The sequence below is a fragment of the Parasteatoda tepidariorum genome, chromosome 10, assembly GCF_982258835.1.
Source record: "Parasteatoda tepidariorum strain Cologne lab strain chromosome 10, Ptep-v5.0, whole genome shotgun sequence".
NCBI lineage: Eukaryota > Metazoa > Arthropoda > Arachnida > Araneae > Theridiidae > Parasteatoda > Parasteatoda tepidariorum.
In genome coordinates this window covers 3,822,664-3,838,449 of record NC_141764.1, presented here as the reverse complement: position 1 = coordinate 3,838,449, position 15,786 = coordinate 3,822,664, and the positions used below count along the sequence as shown (strand labels likewise).

General features: G+C 30.5%; 1 protein-coding gene across 3 annotated transcripts in view; it reads left to right on the top strand.

Moving 5' to 3' along the window:
- Positions 1–15,786, top strand: part of LOC147802079 (ATP-dependent RNA helicase DDX19A-like) — a 201,113-nt gene that overhangs the window by 4,518 nt on the left and 180,809 nt on the right. For all 3 annotated transcript variants that reach the window (XM_087153149.1, XM_087153148.1, XM_087153147.1), the window contains exons 2-3: positions 2,846–2,936; positions 9,852–11,404. In XM_087153149.1, the coding sequence (XP_087009275.1) occupies positions 11,042–11,404 (363 nt within the window). In that variant the 5' untranslated portion in view covers positions 2,846–2,936; positions 9,852–11,041. The remainder of the gene's footprint in view (positions 1–2,845; positions 2,937–9,851; positions 11,405–15,786) is intronic.

Genomic DNA, 15,786 nt, shown 5'->3' with positions numbered 1-15,786 from the left:
TTAAATGATATTCCACTACGTTAGCGTTTTTAACTAATGGATTTTTGCAAAATCTCTTATTTTCACTTACGTAAGGTTTATATTTTTCATGGGCTCATGCGCATTTCAACAGAACTGACGCATGCGCACTAGAAAAGTGCAACGCACAAAAGAGAGCGTTACATTCAAAACACGAGTTAGCAGAATTGTGACCTACAAAAAGAGGCAAAATGTAGGAAATCCTTAGCTCACTTGACAAAAATTTCTGTTTAAAACAAGGTTTAAACGATTTTTGAGCTAGAAGGAATGTAGCTTGAATTCAACTTCCCTATAATTTTTCCCTTCGAAATAAAATTTTTGGCTGTAGCTGTTAACTGATAGAATCCGAAATTACAGGATTGCGTGCCGGTGTTATTATTTAACCTACTTATGTTAAGACAACAAAAATTTTCTTAAGATATGGTTCGAAAAAAAAAAAACTAAAAAAACGCATTTTTTACCACACAACCACGTGTTTTAATTTTGTTCCAAACATTAACTGTTTGTATTGAATCATTAGCCAAAATTCCTTATCTCTTTACGCCAAAAAAGTTATGGACTAATTATCCTGTATCCAACTTCTGATAATTTGATTAATTTTGATAAGAATTTTGATTTTAATAAGTATTTGAAATTATTCTACGATACGTTAGCTCATCGTTGAAAATTGTGATCCAGATAAACTTTTTTTCCCAGTCAACTTTTAGAAATAAATATACATTTTAGCTATTTTGCGAATAAAATATCAAATTTCACCAAATTTTTAGAACAAGAGAACATGTTACACATATCGACAACTGGAGCTTTCATTAAAAAGGAAATTCCATACAAACCTATGCGTAAGCTTGCCTTTACATGGCTATATTGAATAAGAAATCGCTAGAAAGAAGAACCATAAACTTGTAGTGGGTTAGACTTGACAGCTTTTTCAAATATTAATTCATTCATTAAATAGGAATCAGCAAAAATCGAAATGGAATTTTCTGATGGATTAGTTATTGTTTTAAATTTTAGTATAAGCGATTCAGTTTTAGTAGCCCTTGATTCCCACATTGGATCTGAATGAGACTGGATCATTTCATTTATTTCAAAGGTGGGGAAAGTAGAATTTACTGCGCATCATTTCGGCGCAGGAACTATACAGTGAATCCGATTGCAATATTTTCTTTGAAGACACATAAGCTCCTATTCTTTCTGCAAGCAGATTTTTAAAATTAAAACTATGGCGCCATTTACCAATTTGGATTTATATATACATTAACTTATACATTTCTAATAATTTTTAAATTAATCAGATGTTTTTAAAGATAATATTTTTTACACTCTGATTACATTTTTTTAAATCGTAACTGATTTCATATAGTGTCTGAAATATTTTTTTATATCTCTTTATGTATTTTTATGAAGTTGAGGTAAGAAAATCTAAGTAAAATCTAGAAAGATTAATCATAGTATAGAATTGCCCTGCCCGGTATACATTTGCCCGATATACCCTACACTGATGTTTTTTTAAGGTCAAGGGCCACTGCCCGGTATACATTTGCCCGGTATACCCTACACTGATGTTTCTTCTAATCTATCGTCAGTAAGTATTAAAATATCGAATAAATGTTATTATACCCTCGAATAAATTAGTATCAAATCGGATGTAATAAATATTTTGGACATTCACCAAAGCGACTATGTGATTGTCAACAACCACCGATTTCGGTCATTCACAGTAACATGCACATCATTCACATAATAACCTCATCAGGACGTTTATTTCATACTTTGCCTAAATAACATCTGACATTATATATAATGCCTAGGCAATGTGTGAAATATTAATAATTTCATACTTTGCCGGCTAGTTTTAGGCATTATATATAATGCCGGATATCATACTTTGTCGGTAACAGATATAAAAATTGATTTAAAAAACAAAAGCATAAGTACAACACTTTAAAAAAATACTACGAAAAATACCACGCCCCTATTTTAAGTTAAACAATACTTGCCATACATATTATTAAAAATACTACGTATAAAAGTAAATTCTACTTTCCCCACCTTTGAAATAAAAGGAATGATCCAGTCTCATTCAGATCCAATGTGGGAATCAAGGGCTACTATTCAGTTTTTCACATATTTTAAAAATAACATCAGGGATAATTTTTTAACTTATAGCTCTATTTGAACAAAAAAAGTAGTTTATTGCGCACATTTAATTATTTAATTTATTTATCTTCACTGTGTCAGATAAATTCAATAAAGAACATTACGTGGTAGTGGTCCTCGTCACCAAATTTATACTTTCATAGTTGTCTGATATCACTCGCTTTTTTTTTTCGATTCCTACTTATTAGTACACACTCTCCCTACATATATATATTTATATATCTTGCTCAAATTTTCAATCATTAATAAAATACTTTTTAATCATCCATTCAGGTTCAAATACATTTTTTGTAGTGGAAGCCACTTCATGTTAATTCAGTTTTTTAAATATTAATTAATTAAGTGTAATTAATAAATTTTAATGTTATGGGAGAAAAAAATTTTAATTATATAATAAAGTAACTAAAATAAAATAAAAATTTGTTATATTGCATTAATTGACTTTAATTCAGATCGTGTTTTAAAAATAATCTAGCAAGTCTAATTAAAACATATTAAAATCTTTAGTCGTTTCTTTTACGTTACTCACTTGTTTGTCTGTTCCGATGATCTTTAGCATCATGCACACATTTATTTTGTGGAGAAAAAATGTTGTGAGTTGTGATAATTTTATGATTTAAAATGCTCATTAAAACATTGCTTATGATTATTTTTTTTTTCTTTGCAGTGTATGCAGGAAAAGATGTGGCTTTCGTTTGCAAGATAGGACAGAGTTATGACGTTAATTGAGCAGTATGCATTGTTGCAACATGGTTCTGGTAAGAATTTTATTTTCTCTTTCTATAAAATAAGATTTCCACGCGTTATGACCCCAAAACAAAATGTTTTAACTTTTACCTTTTAGTTTTTATTGTAATTCCAGTAGAGGTATTTTTTATGCTTCTTTAAAAACTTTTGGAGCAAATTGTCAACATCGCTAAAACATTTTCTTCTCTAAACTGCCAATTTCAACAGACAAACACTTTGTCTTTAACTTCTACTCCAATAAACTTAAATTTTGATAAACATAATCTTTTTTTTAATTTTCATTAATTTAAAGAGAAATTACTCGAGCAGTTATTAAAAAAAAGTACTGAGAAAATCGCGTTGATTTTATGACGCTTCTCGAGTGATATGATCAGTAAATATTTTCTAAAAGTATTCGAATCAATATTTTCTCTCGTTAAATTCATGAAAAGTGTCTACTGATTGCTAGGAAACATAACAATTTTCATAGCAAACATACAAATATTTTCTTGATAGTTTATAAAATAAGTTTTAAATTACAGTAAATGTTGTAAGAAATTGTTAGCCCCCAGAAATTTTTATTTACCCTACTGCTAAAAAAATTTCTGGACAAATAACTGAAAATTTGAATTTAATATCTTTATGTTATCCTTATTTAGAAAATCAGTACTTCAATAAATACTTTCGTTAATCTCACCACAAAAATAATGATAATAATACAATGTATATTATAAGTTATATTAATATACAAGTTTTAGAGCTTTATTGACAAAAGTAACCACAATATCAGTTTAGCCTTCAAACATAATTTCTTTGTGTGACAAAATAATCCTTATAAGTTATTCGCTTTAAATTTGTCAAAGGAAAATGTTTTGAATTGATAAACTTTAAATATAATTTGACCTAGAAACAAGTTCATTTTTATCACTCTTAAGCTTTTCGTTTAACCTAACCGTCAAAAAAATATGGCTCAGGCAAGTTAATACGAATCTTTGTCTTGGAAACCGCAAGTTTGAAATTTTCCTCTAAACAAGTTTTAGCATATTTCTGTTTAAAAAAACAACATCAGTTTGAACTTTACCTCCAAACGCTAGCATAGTGTAGGGAATTACTAGTACATTCTAATGCAAATTAAAAATATTGTTAAAGAGTATGGCATGGCAAAAACAAGCTATAAATAATTGCTGTTCTTGCAACCTTAAATTCGAATTTTGCCTTCAAACTTTAGTAGTAAGCCACCAGAATCTTTCCATAAATCAAAATGCTCGCTCTTATGCATTCGTTAGATCACTTGCTCAAGTGTAGTTGTTACTTTGAATGACAGAAATTGGTTGACTTCCACCGGTGAATGTTGACATTCACAATGTCCAAAATGTATACTAGGTCTAGTTAAGTGCCACTGCTCGGTATGCATTTTACCGGCACTCCGAATACTGGTGTTTCTCCCAATCTAACCTCAGCAGATATTAAAACATCGAATAAATATAATAATATCAACGAATAAATTAATATCAAATCAGATATAACAAATATTTCGGACATTCACCAAAGCGACTATGTGATTGTTGACATTCACCGGTAAAATAGAAATTCTATTGATTTAGGTCATGCACGGTAACATAGCTAAGACGAAAATTGGTTTTGCTTATTTTATGATTTACATAACATGCCTTTGAAAAATGGTCAAAAACAAGTTTTAATTACTCTTTGACTCAAAAACCACAATATTGAATGAGACCACAAAATGTTACTTCCTTGCGGAAAGAAATTTTGATACTCCAGAGAAACCCACCAAAAGAAGTTTGCCACGACAGCTAATATTTGATGAAGATTTGAACGAACGTTATCCTACTCGAAACGTTAACAAGAAATAACCTACCCTAATTTCTCGTCTACGAAAAAGAAAATTGTTGCAGTTTTTTATTGACTTAGAAACCACAAGTTTTGATTTTTTTCCGAACGTTAGATAATTGTAGAAAATAGTTACAGTTCAGAAATAACAATTTTAAAAACCAAAAACTAAGCATTTGAATTTTGCTTCTAAAAGTCCACTACAGATAGTTATTGCGATATACACCCTACCGAAAAAAGTGTGGACCAAAACTACCTTTTGCTAATTTTTAATAAATCTAATAAGTTTTTTAATCGGAATTTCGAATTTTACAATGAAATCTATGTTTATAAAAGAAATGTGAGGCCCTAATTGTTTCTCTAGCTATCCCGTCGAAAAATTATGATAATGACTTATACAGCAAATTTTATTTTACAAACCACGAGTTTTACCTTAAAATTTAAGCAAAAATGTAGGAAATTTTAAACCCACCAAAAATTTTCGTTAGCCTACCAACTGAAAAGTAATAGTCAAAACAGATTTTAATTAATCTTTGTCAAAAATCTTCTAGTTTGAATTTTTCCATCGAAATTCGTCTTTGAATGAGCCTCTTCGTTTTAAACACTAAAATCATTTGAAATAAAATTCACAATAAAAAAAATTGATAAAGTTCAACACTGTCAAAAATTAAAGGAAATAATATGAGTTACTAACTCAAAAATAATTTATTTTTTAAATTTTAAAAAGGACAAATTTTTATCTTATTACAGAATTCTGCGTTGAACTCTAGTAATTAAAATATAATAAGTATCGAAATCATTTACAATGAGTGAAAAAAATGTGTTGGTCAGAAATTTATTTTTCAAACACAAATTTTTAAGAAATATTTTACTAAATACTTTCCGTGTACAAATCTTAATGTTGAAAAACTTTGTAGCGTAACTACCACTGCAATTATTCAACTCTCATTCATTAGTATATAAGCATGTTAACTCTATTCTATTTTGAGGTTCGTTTTGATAGATAATGGTTGAGATTTTCGTTAACGTACTCCTCGCATAGGCCAACCGACCTGCGTAGGGGTTAGGTAACTGTCCTTGCACCAGAAAGGTTCTGGGTACGAATCCCGGGCAAGGCCTTTCCTTCTCTGTACTATCTGTACTTACTGTGGGCAACGTTGGCCCACTTAATGTGTTGCCCCTTAAATAGTGGCCCACAAATCTGCCCTTCAGATACCTGTATGAGGTAAGTCATTCTCCAAGTGGGCATTGGAGGAAAAAAAAAACTCATCGCATTGAAGACCTCCGGACGTGAACTTAACACGCCTATCTTGTCAGCAACGATCTAAACACGCCTGCTTGGAACAACACGTCTACCTCTCACTGAAACGATTTGAATACATCTAGAGTGATGGATAGAAGACAATGAACAGTTCACTTTTTATTTGTGATTGCGACATTATCCTCCTCGCTCTGTTGCTGCTCAGTCTCGATCACACGCAACGGGGATCCGTACACACTCCTAATAGCAAGAGAGGAGCAATCACGCACACAACAGTAATCTTATTACAGCTCTTACAATCAACGCTCAAAATCTTGTGATCTTAATACAGTTCTTCTGGCCTCTCATAAAAACTGCAGTAAATCAAATAGTGATATCCATTCATCGAATTGTATGACAAATAAAATTCTGGTTGGGGAGTATTGTAGCGTAGCTACCACTACAATTATTCATACCAATTTACTAGTATAGAACAGTGCTTCCCAACCTTTTGTTTCAGTGTTATCACCAAGGTTAGGTCAACGTTTGATAATTTTACCCACTGAAGGAGGAAGCGAACGTTGTGTGTTATATTTTAGATGGTTTTGATTTAATAATTTTAATTTAATTGCTTTTAAACATCCTTCAAAACAACTACATTTGCGGTATGGGTGTGGCATAGGTGACTGATCTTAGTTTTGAGTTTAATACAGATTAGTTTGATCTCACCGCCTAGTCAACCTTAAGTTCACAGAAAGTCACACTAATCTGAGAGAAATACACAATAAAAAAGTGGAAGCAATTTTATGTTCCATATGGGGAGTACTATTTGATCCACGGACAGGAGGTTGCGGACGAAAACCGAGCTTATATTTGGAAGCAAAACTAACTAAAATTTGTCTCAGCTATAATTTTTAAAGTGTTTAATATAACAAAACAATTGATCAGGTATAGCTAATTAACCACAGTAGACCCTTGATCAAGTCTATCTGCAGCACCCCCTGTTAACCCACATGACGTATCATGTGATATGAAAAAATCCGTCATCTTTCTATTCATATAAATAAAAATTAAGCGTAAAATGAAAAAACTCATTAATGCATATTAAAATATAAGAAAATATAGAAAACTAACCATTTCGGGAACAGCACCAAAATCCCCATTAAAATATCAATTAAATCCCGATAATGAATTAATTTATATATTGATTTCTAAACGAGTTTGAGCAATTGCAGCTAATCCAAATATATCTAATTAGAATGTCTAATTAGTTTTAGTTCATAAAGCAGTTACAATCTTAGGAAACTTTATTTTTCCTCCCGAAACGATAAATGATAAAAAAACACAATTATTTCATTATCAGCATTTATTTAAAATAAATGAAACAGTCTTAAGCACCATTACATGAGGGCCGGGATACGCTGGTTGGAAGGGCATTGAGCCAATGTTTAAGAGGTCGTAGATTCGATTCCCACCAGCCGATGACTCCCCTTGTAGTAAATGGTGACTGATGCATTTTAAATCTGTCGATCACAATATCCTTAATGTTCCCATAACAAATCATACCTCTGGGAGTACTGATCCAGGAGTTTCCTTGTCTTTTGGATTGGTTCAAAATTATAAGTGTTCGGATTTTATTACAAAATTATTAGTAGTCGTAGACCCAAAAATTTGGTCGGCTGTTCAACAATGGTTATCAAATATATTAACATGGTGCGCAGCGTTTTTAAAAAGTGCATAATGTGCTTTTTTTTACTTTAGTATTTTAAAATCCCTTATAGCTGCCTTTTTCATAGGGTGTTTTTAAAAAGTTCTTAATTTTCCTTCTTCGAAAATGCGATTTTTTTTCTTCTTTACCATGTCGATTTTCGCAACTTATTATGTAAAAACCTGGTTTTCCAATTCATTCAACCACAATCCATCTCGGCGTACTGTCTGTCCGTAGCATATGAAAACGGCAATCATTTTGCATGTTTGATGGTTACTTATGTAGGTTACCAAAAATTATAATGGTTCATGATAAAATTATTGATGGTTACCGTCAAGATTATGTGGTTCCATCAGTGGAACGCCATCAAAAATTTTGACTCTTGTATTCTCCGATTAACAAACTGACTCCTAAAGTTGCTTATTTAAATTAAAGGATAAATTATTTATTTCATGCCTATTGTAGAAGACGGAGAATTTTAAAGTTCTTGGAAAAAATTCTTGAATATTAAAATAAAAAATTAATAGAATACTAGTTTTAAACTGTTATTCTTTTTAGAGTTCTTACCATGATTAGTTTATAGTAGCGGTTTGCGCGAAGGGTCCCTTGCACAGTAGATTGACCAAGGCAGATTGACCTTTGCCCAAGTATTTAGACAGGCATGCTGACATTAATCGTAGTAATTGTTGTATTAAATTAATGCTAACAGCACTGAATTCTTTTTAACAATTATCTTAGAATTATGTTTGCGCAAAATTAAATACTTTTAACTACTAGATATTTCATTTAAAATTAAAAACTAATTTTAAAAAATATTCCTTTATTAAAATAAAGTACAGATCAATCGAAATAACTAAAACCCATAGGATGTTTTTAATTGCTTTGCATAATAAAAATTTTCCATATAATTTTAACAATAAAAAAACTTTACTCTTTATAAAATTAAACTTAAAATTAATATGTTAGTAAGAAAAAGTAAATGCGTGTTAAATTCTTTAATTTACCTAGGATAGTTTTTAGGGCTTAAAATTATTAATTTTAGAACCAAATCATTGTAGTGCAAAATAAGTCTCAACATTTAGTGAAAAATATATTTCAATTTTAAGATATTTTTATTAAGTAAATTATAAGAGGTTTTATATCGCTTAAATATTTTTAAAGAAATTTCTAAGCTACAAATAATCTAAACGGAATCTATTTTTGTGAGTTGTAATAGTATTATGTTAAAATTTTAGAATTTTTGACACCATGTGCTCTCTTAAAATGAAAGAGTGATTTCCCCTACTCAAAAAAGAGTAAAAAAATTTTTAACTCACCTTGAGTGAAATACGCTTTTATTTGAGCGATATTCTTGCTTTGCGTTCACTCAAACTTGAATGCTTTCTTTGAATTGCTTTTCACCAAGTTAAATTGCGTCCTTTGATAACAATTTGCAGTTGAAAAAGATCTCTCCTTTTCCTGTGTACTGCTATTTAAGCGTAAGCTAATGGTGTGAAAGAAAAAAAAACTTTTACAAGAAATATTTCTTACATTTTGTTTATATCACCGTGATTATTTGGGTAAAAGAAATGACTGAGATTTGTATTCAAAATTTAATTACAGACTGTATTTTTGTCTAATCAGTTATTGATTATGAATATCAAATAGCCGAGAGGTGGACTTAAGCAGGTTTCAGGCACCAGGCTATACCTGAATATCATTTGAGACACATACCTAAGGAGCGAGCATTCAAGTCACATAATCGTCGTGCTCCTCAATAAAAATTAGGGAAAATCTTCCGAAGTAAATCAGTAAAATGCTTCATTATAGGGAATAAAGGAAATCATTGTACTAATTGGTCTAGGGAAATTTAGCTTTCTCACGAGTTATCAAAGGGAAAAATGTCAAGGTTAATTAATGCAAACTTGAACTAAAAATAGATTAAAAGACAGCATGTGAGTTTTAAAGTCTGAGAAAGAGAGTTTTGTTTTCATTAGAAAATTAAGAAAGAGATTTACAGAAAAGAAAAACAAAAAAAGATTGGTTGAAGTTTTTTATGTTAAATATATATAGTAAATATTGTTGTTCTTTGAATTTAATAACTATTTTATTTAACTAGTTTTTGCAACGACTTTATTTTTCTTATAAAATTTTTTTTTTCAATTTTAGATATGACAGCCTAAATGACAGACTTGCGCCAGCTTTTAGATCATTCTAGACTTTCTTCTAAGCTTGTTTTAACGCCATAAGAAGCTGGTAGCTCTCCACTATCTCGATCAACAGCTCCAGAAAGGTCTACAGACACAAAAAGCATGCATTTAAGCGACCTAGTTTCGATATACCTTTCTCCTACTGACACCAACAGAAACGATGTTAAAGTTGATGCAAATCCTACAGAATGATGATGAGGAAATTCGTTTGTCGGAGGCTGAAATATCCATTATGAGAAAGATTCTAACGACCCATCTGTTAGTTTCATCCCATGAAGTTTTGCGAAAGAACGGTGACTCTGCTCTGTATTCAGTGAAAATTTTCGCTCCATCTGCCCGAAAATCTGTTAAGAATAACATATGCAATGGCCTTTTAATGTTCCCTCCAAGAGTCAAGAAAAAACTCTTTCATCTTTGCTGGCTGATCCCCCAGGTTAAGCTACAGCTTTCACTTTGCCTATTTTTATTTTATATTTTATGACCGTCGCTGAACAGGCTACCCAATTTTCGGGTTTAAGACTACTAATGTTCAGCTACGGAGAACCCAATCTAGAAACAAGGGAACTCCTGGATCATGTTTTGGGAGAAATTTGCCTTCGTGGAGGACTTTTTGGTGGAACTAAACCGCATTTGCGTTACATGGAGAGAAAGACCACGCCATGGTTAGCTTGACAACAAGGGGACTCTAACCCATGATCCATCTACCACGGAGTATATTTCACGTCAGCACTGTGGTCGGTGCAAGCCAGATGCGGAATTCGTATCGACCGGCAATCGCCGGGGTTCGAGCCCGGTTAACCTCAGTGGAAGACAAACGCTTTATTCCCTGAACCATCACGGCTCTTTTGTCAAGTTAAGCAAGAACAGATCCGGACTTGCATCACCTACTTATGAGTTTGCCCTGCAGATTGGTGAGATGGCGAAAAAAATGGTGAAACATTTGTGAAGAGATTGACTTCCGAATGGCTGTTACAGGCGAGAACTTACCAAGAGGTTCCACGATGATGGAGCATTTTGTGAAAAGTGTTTCATTGGACTGGGTAAAAGTGATTTTTCGATTTGGAAAAACTGTGAATTTTCGTTTTGGGTAATGCTGAAGTCATGATTTCGACTTAGGGGCATCATAATCAATGTTCGCGTAATCACCGCATGGTGTCTAAAAGTTGTCAAATGATGCTGTTTTCTGCCAATTACTCACCTAATGTGTTTTGCAAAAATGATTATAACAGAACTCATAATATTGCAGCTGAAGGAGGAACAATGGAGGCCAGAAAATGTCAAGCAGTTCTATGTTACGTGTCACACCTACGAAGGCAAATATTCAGAAGTGTCCAATATCTGTGGTTCCATATCAATCGATCAGGCTATTATATTTTGCCGAACAAGAATACCTGCAGCTTGGTTGGGAGCCAACTGACTGCTGATGGACATTCCGTTGGTGATTTATCTGGAGAATTAGAGCTCAATCAACGACTGGATGACCTGACTCGCTTCAGAGATGGGAAAGAAAAGGTACATGACCTTTCTTGTTATCATTATTACATTATTAATTTTCCCCCATTGCTGGTAAGACAGTGAAATAACTTTTATTTAAATCTTAAAAAAATACTCTTGATTACTTTTTTAATAGTTAAATTAATTCTAATTTTGAATAATTATTTTTTTACATAATTGTGTAAAATAATTATAATTTACAGAATAGAATGATCCTCTCAACATTGAATATATTTAAAATTGCGCATTAACTGTTTTTATGGTGGCCAATGTAATCAAGAAAAGAATTCCTTGTCAGAAACTGGTTATTTTATCATGATCACGTAACTTTCAAAATTATTTTGCATTTGTTAAAATAAATATAAAAAATTTTCAACAACATGAAGGAGAAAAATTATTTGAGCGCATATCCTAATGATGTCATTTTTTTAAAGTGTTAAAAAATACTTTTTGAGTGCTTAAAAGTGCTAATTTTTTGTTGAAAAGTTTGGCTGCGCATCCTGTATTAATAATGTAAATATTTAGATTTGGCTCTGTAATCATGAAAGTTGTAACATTTATTTTAACGTTGAAGTAAACGGTATAAATAAATTTACTACCACTTTTTTTAAATTCGGCATTTTTCATACGTTGGTTACTTCTTGTGGGCAAACTTAAAATTTTTAGTTTCTGAGATACATTAAATTAAATTTTTCTGGGAAACTTCTCACTGAGAATGAGGAACTCAGGATTTCGAAAGTTCTGCCAAAAAACGAGGATAGTAAACTGTTGATCAAAGTACGACTTGAAGTTTTTCTAAGTTTGTAACCGCCTGAATTTACATAAATTTCTTGTCGTACTTATCAGATTTCTTTTTACATGAAGAGACTTCCTAAACTATTGTGGGGATCTGAAACATCTGATGATAAATTTTAAAAAGCAAGAGACATCGTTTATGATCTAGATTTTGCAACGACTTTAAACAATTTGGCTGGGGTTTGGAAGACCTGGAAACTTTCGTAACAGCCACTTTATGTCTCAATAACACATAAAATTAAAAGGAAAACATTCAGCCGTGCTTGGATTTTATACACCTTCCGAACTACATGAAAAAAAATGGTAATTGTAATTTTAGAAGTAAAAATATTAAATTTAGAAGCAGCGTCAACTTTATTTGTTAATGAGAACCTGTCCAATATTGAGCCTTAACATCTTTTGAGTTTACGAAAGATTTATTTTTTTAGTGTGTATATCCGTAAGTTGGCTAAGCACTTTTATGATTTTAGAAATAAACTGAAAGCTTCAAATGACCAACCTGTTTTTGAATGATCCATTTATATATTTTAAAAGCTTGAAAAACAGTTTGTGGAAAGACGCTGAATTGATACCCGCTTAATTTTTTGCATTTCTTCATTCAGCTGCAAATAAAAATTTTGAAAACTTCACTTCCGCGATAGTGGAGCACCATAGTATAAAAAGAATTATGATTTCTAGCTCATAAATATGGAATTGATATTGATATTAACAATGTATTTCATGTTGCATTTATAAAAATAGGATAGTCTTAAATACTATCTAGTATTTTTACGATTTCTTTAAATTGAATGAAGTGACTAATATTATAAAAGTTATTTATGTTTTATGTACAGTTTTTTATTTATATCTATCAACGTATTTAACATAGCTAAATAGGCAAGTAAGATATCGTTACCTATGTATATCATTACGCTAAATCGAATGAGAATAAAATCAAGCTGTCTGATTTAATAGTTCAGCAGTTCGAAAATTTATTAAGGTTTTATGTGCAGAAAGTGCAATTTTTCGACTTAGACTTACACCACTTTATGCAACGGACATTACTATCTAGACAAGTGAGGCATCACTTCAAATTTAATTTTTTTCTCTTAATCCAGTAAAGTAGTCCTTTGATATAATGTTTTAGAAGAAATGAAGGTTTATTACGGGAAATGCAAAAAAAAAATTATATAAAAGAGGATTGATTTTCCTGAATACAATATCATATTTACTTATTATTGTAAAATTTAAGAATTTAATTATTGGTATAAGATGATTTAATTAAAAATTACAGGATATAATTCAGGACAAATTTATTGTAACATATACTATATAAATTCAAATGTATTAATAACTAGAAAAAAAATGTGTTGTATTAGGAGAAATTGTTTTATGTACCCTATTATTTTTCTTATAGGCCTTAATCGTATTTTACATTTTAAATAACACAAGAATCAGTGTAAGAAGTAAAACATTTACTAACAAGTGTATTTTCAATTTTGAATTATTGTTTTTTAATTTCAATCTTAAAAACAATACTACATCTCTTTTCTTTTACACCAGACAAATCTAACAGGGTTCCTCAAAATATCTGAAATAAAAGAAAGAAATTACTATCAAGGTAAAATTTTTCCCACACATTATTAGAATGAGGGAGATTATAAATACCATTAATTTGAAATCAGTTAATCCTTCAGGTATCCCTCAGAAACTTATTTTAAGTTTGATAGATATCTTGATTATTGTTCTAAGATTATTCTATACAACTAATGAAAGATGGGAGGTATAATTTGGTTTTATAGTTTTTATGATTGGACTGAAATTTCTTTAAAAAAATAACTGGTATTTATAAATGAAGACTATTGCAGGGATGAGGTTTTTTCGCTTTTTAGCGGATTTCCGCTTTTTTCACTTTTATCTCTTGAATTCCAGCTTTTTTATCAAAAATTCAGATTTTCTAAAAATTGCACTTTTTTTATAAGTATTCCGCTTTTTCAGAAAATTCACCGATTTTCAAAGAGAAACAGAAAATTTAAACTACATAACTACCAATCCTTTCTCATTTTCACTTATTTTAGCTATTTTCTCCCCTTTTACACGCAGCAGATAAGATTTTCTGAATTTTTTACCCCGCCCTCCAGATAGATCCGATTTTCGTAGTTCAAACGACGCTGCTTCTGACAAGCCTTTTAGAGGTCCCAAGCCTGGAATCTGATATTAAAATCGTGTGAATAAGAATCGAGATATTAGCAAACATAGCTTTTCATATTTGCGTGTTGCGATTCTTATTCACGCGATTTGAATATTGTACGTTGCGATTCTTATTTACCAGATTTAAAAATCCGATATTGTGATTCGTATTTACGCCTTTTTAAAAACCTATGTAGCGATTCGTATTCATGCTAGTTTAAAATTCAATGTCTTGATTTGCTCATGCAGTTTATAATATCAAACATTGATTTTCGTATTTATATGTGATTTTAAAATAAGGCATTGGGATTCGCATTCACGCTTTCTAAAAATTATGCATCATAATTCCTATTTATGCAATCTAAAAATTACGCATCATGATTCGTATTTACGCGATCTAAAAATTATGAATACTGATTTTTATTTACGCGTTTTAAAAATTCGATATCCCAGTTTGTATTTTCTCATTTTCAAAATCGTATATCTAGTTTCATATTTATGTGATTTCAAAATCCATAATTGTTATTCATATTCACGCAATTTTAAGATCAACTATCGCGATTCTTGTAAGAAGTAAATTTTCTTTTAAAATTAATTACTATAAAGGTGACTGTTTTTCTAACAACGATTGTAAGTGTTACAAAATCAGAGAAACTGGAAGGGAATATATATTTAAAACTTACATTCTGTGCTTGCAAAAAAGAAAAAATAGGATTTGTCACAAGATCTTTGAAGATAGACTAACGACCAAATATAGCAAACATAAAAGATATAGCAAACAAAAGCAATCATTTAAAAAGGGATTTAATTTAATTTTTTTTTTTTTTTTTTTTTTTGGAAAAAGAGTTTAACTCATTATCAAAATTTTATTTATAATTGCTATTATTTATGCTATAAAATGCAAACTTCTTATCAAATAAAAAGTAATTATCTAAACAGTTGCTGATTGTCATGTAATTTTTCAAACTAAAATAGCAATTTTTGTACGTTAAGGAGTTACTATATATTTCTACATCTCCGTTATTGATATGTTTCAGAGGGCTCTAGTTAGATTAGACTATAATATGAACATAATGATTCGGTCCATTGTTAAAGTTTTTTTTTCCAATATAATTTAAAAAGTAATATTACTGATATATTTGCTATAAATCACATGACAGTATTTATTAAAAGAGATGAAATATTAATGTATATTCTCAGTAGTTTTAATTGCTAAACCTGGTAGTCTTTCAAGTAATAATTGTCTCTTATGTGAACTTAGGAAAAATATAATTTCCAGCTTTATTTTTTCAATTGGTAATTTTTATTTTCACTAAATGTTAAGTATCAATGTAATCATTTATATAATAATAGATTAGTACACAATAGTATGTCAACACATTATTTATTACCTTAAACTGTCTGGAATTTATTATTAAAGGGTTGCGCTTGCGTAA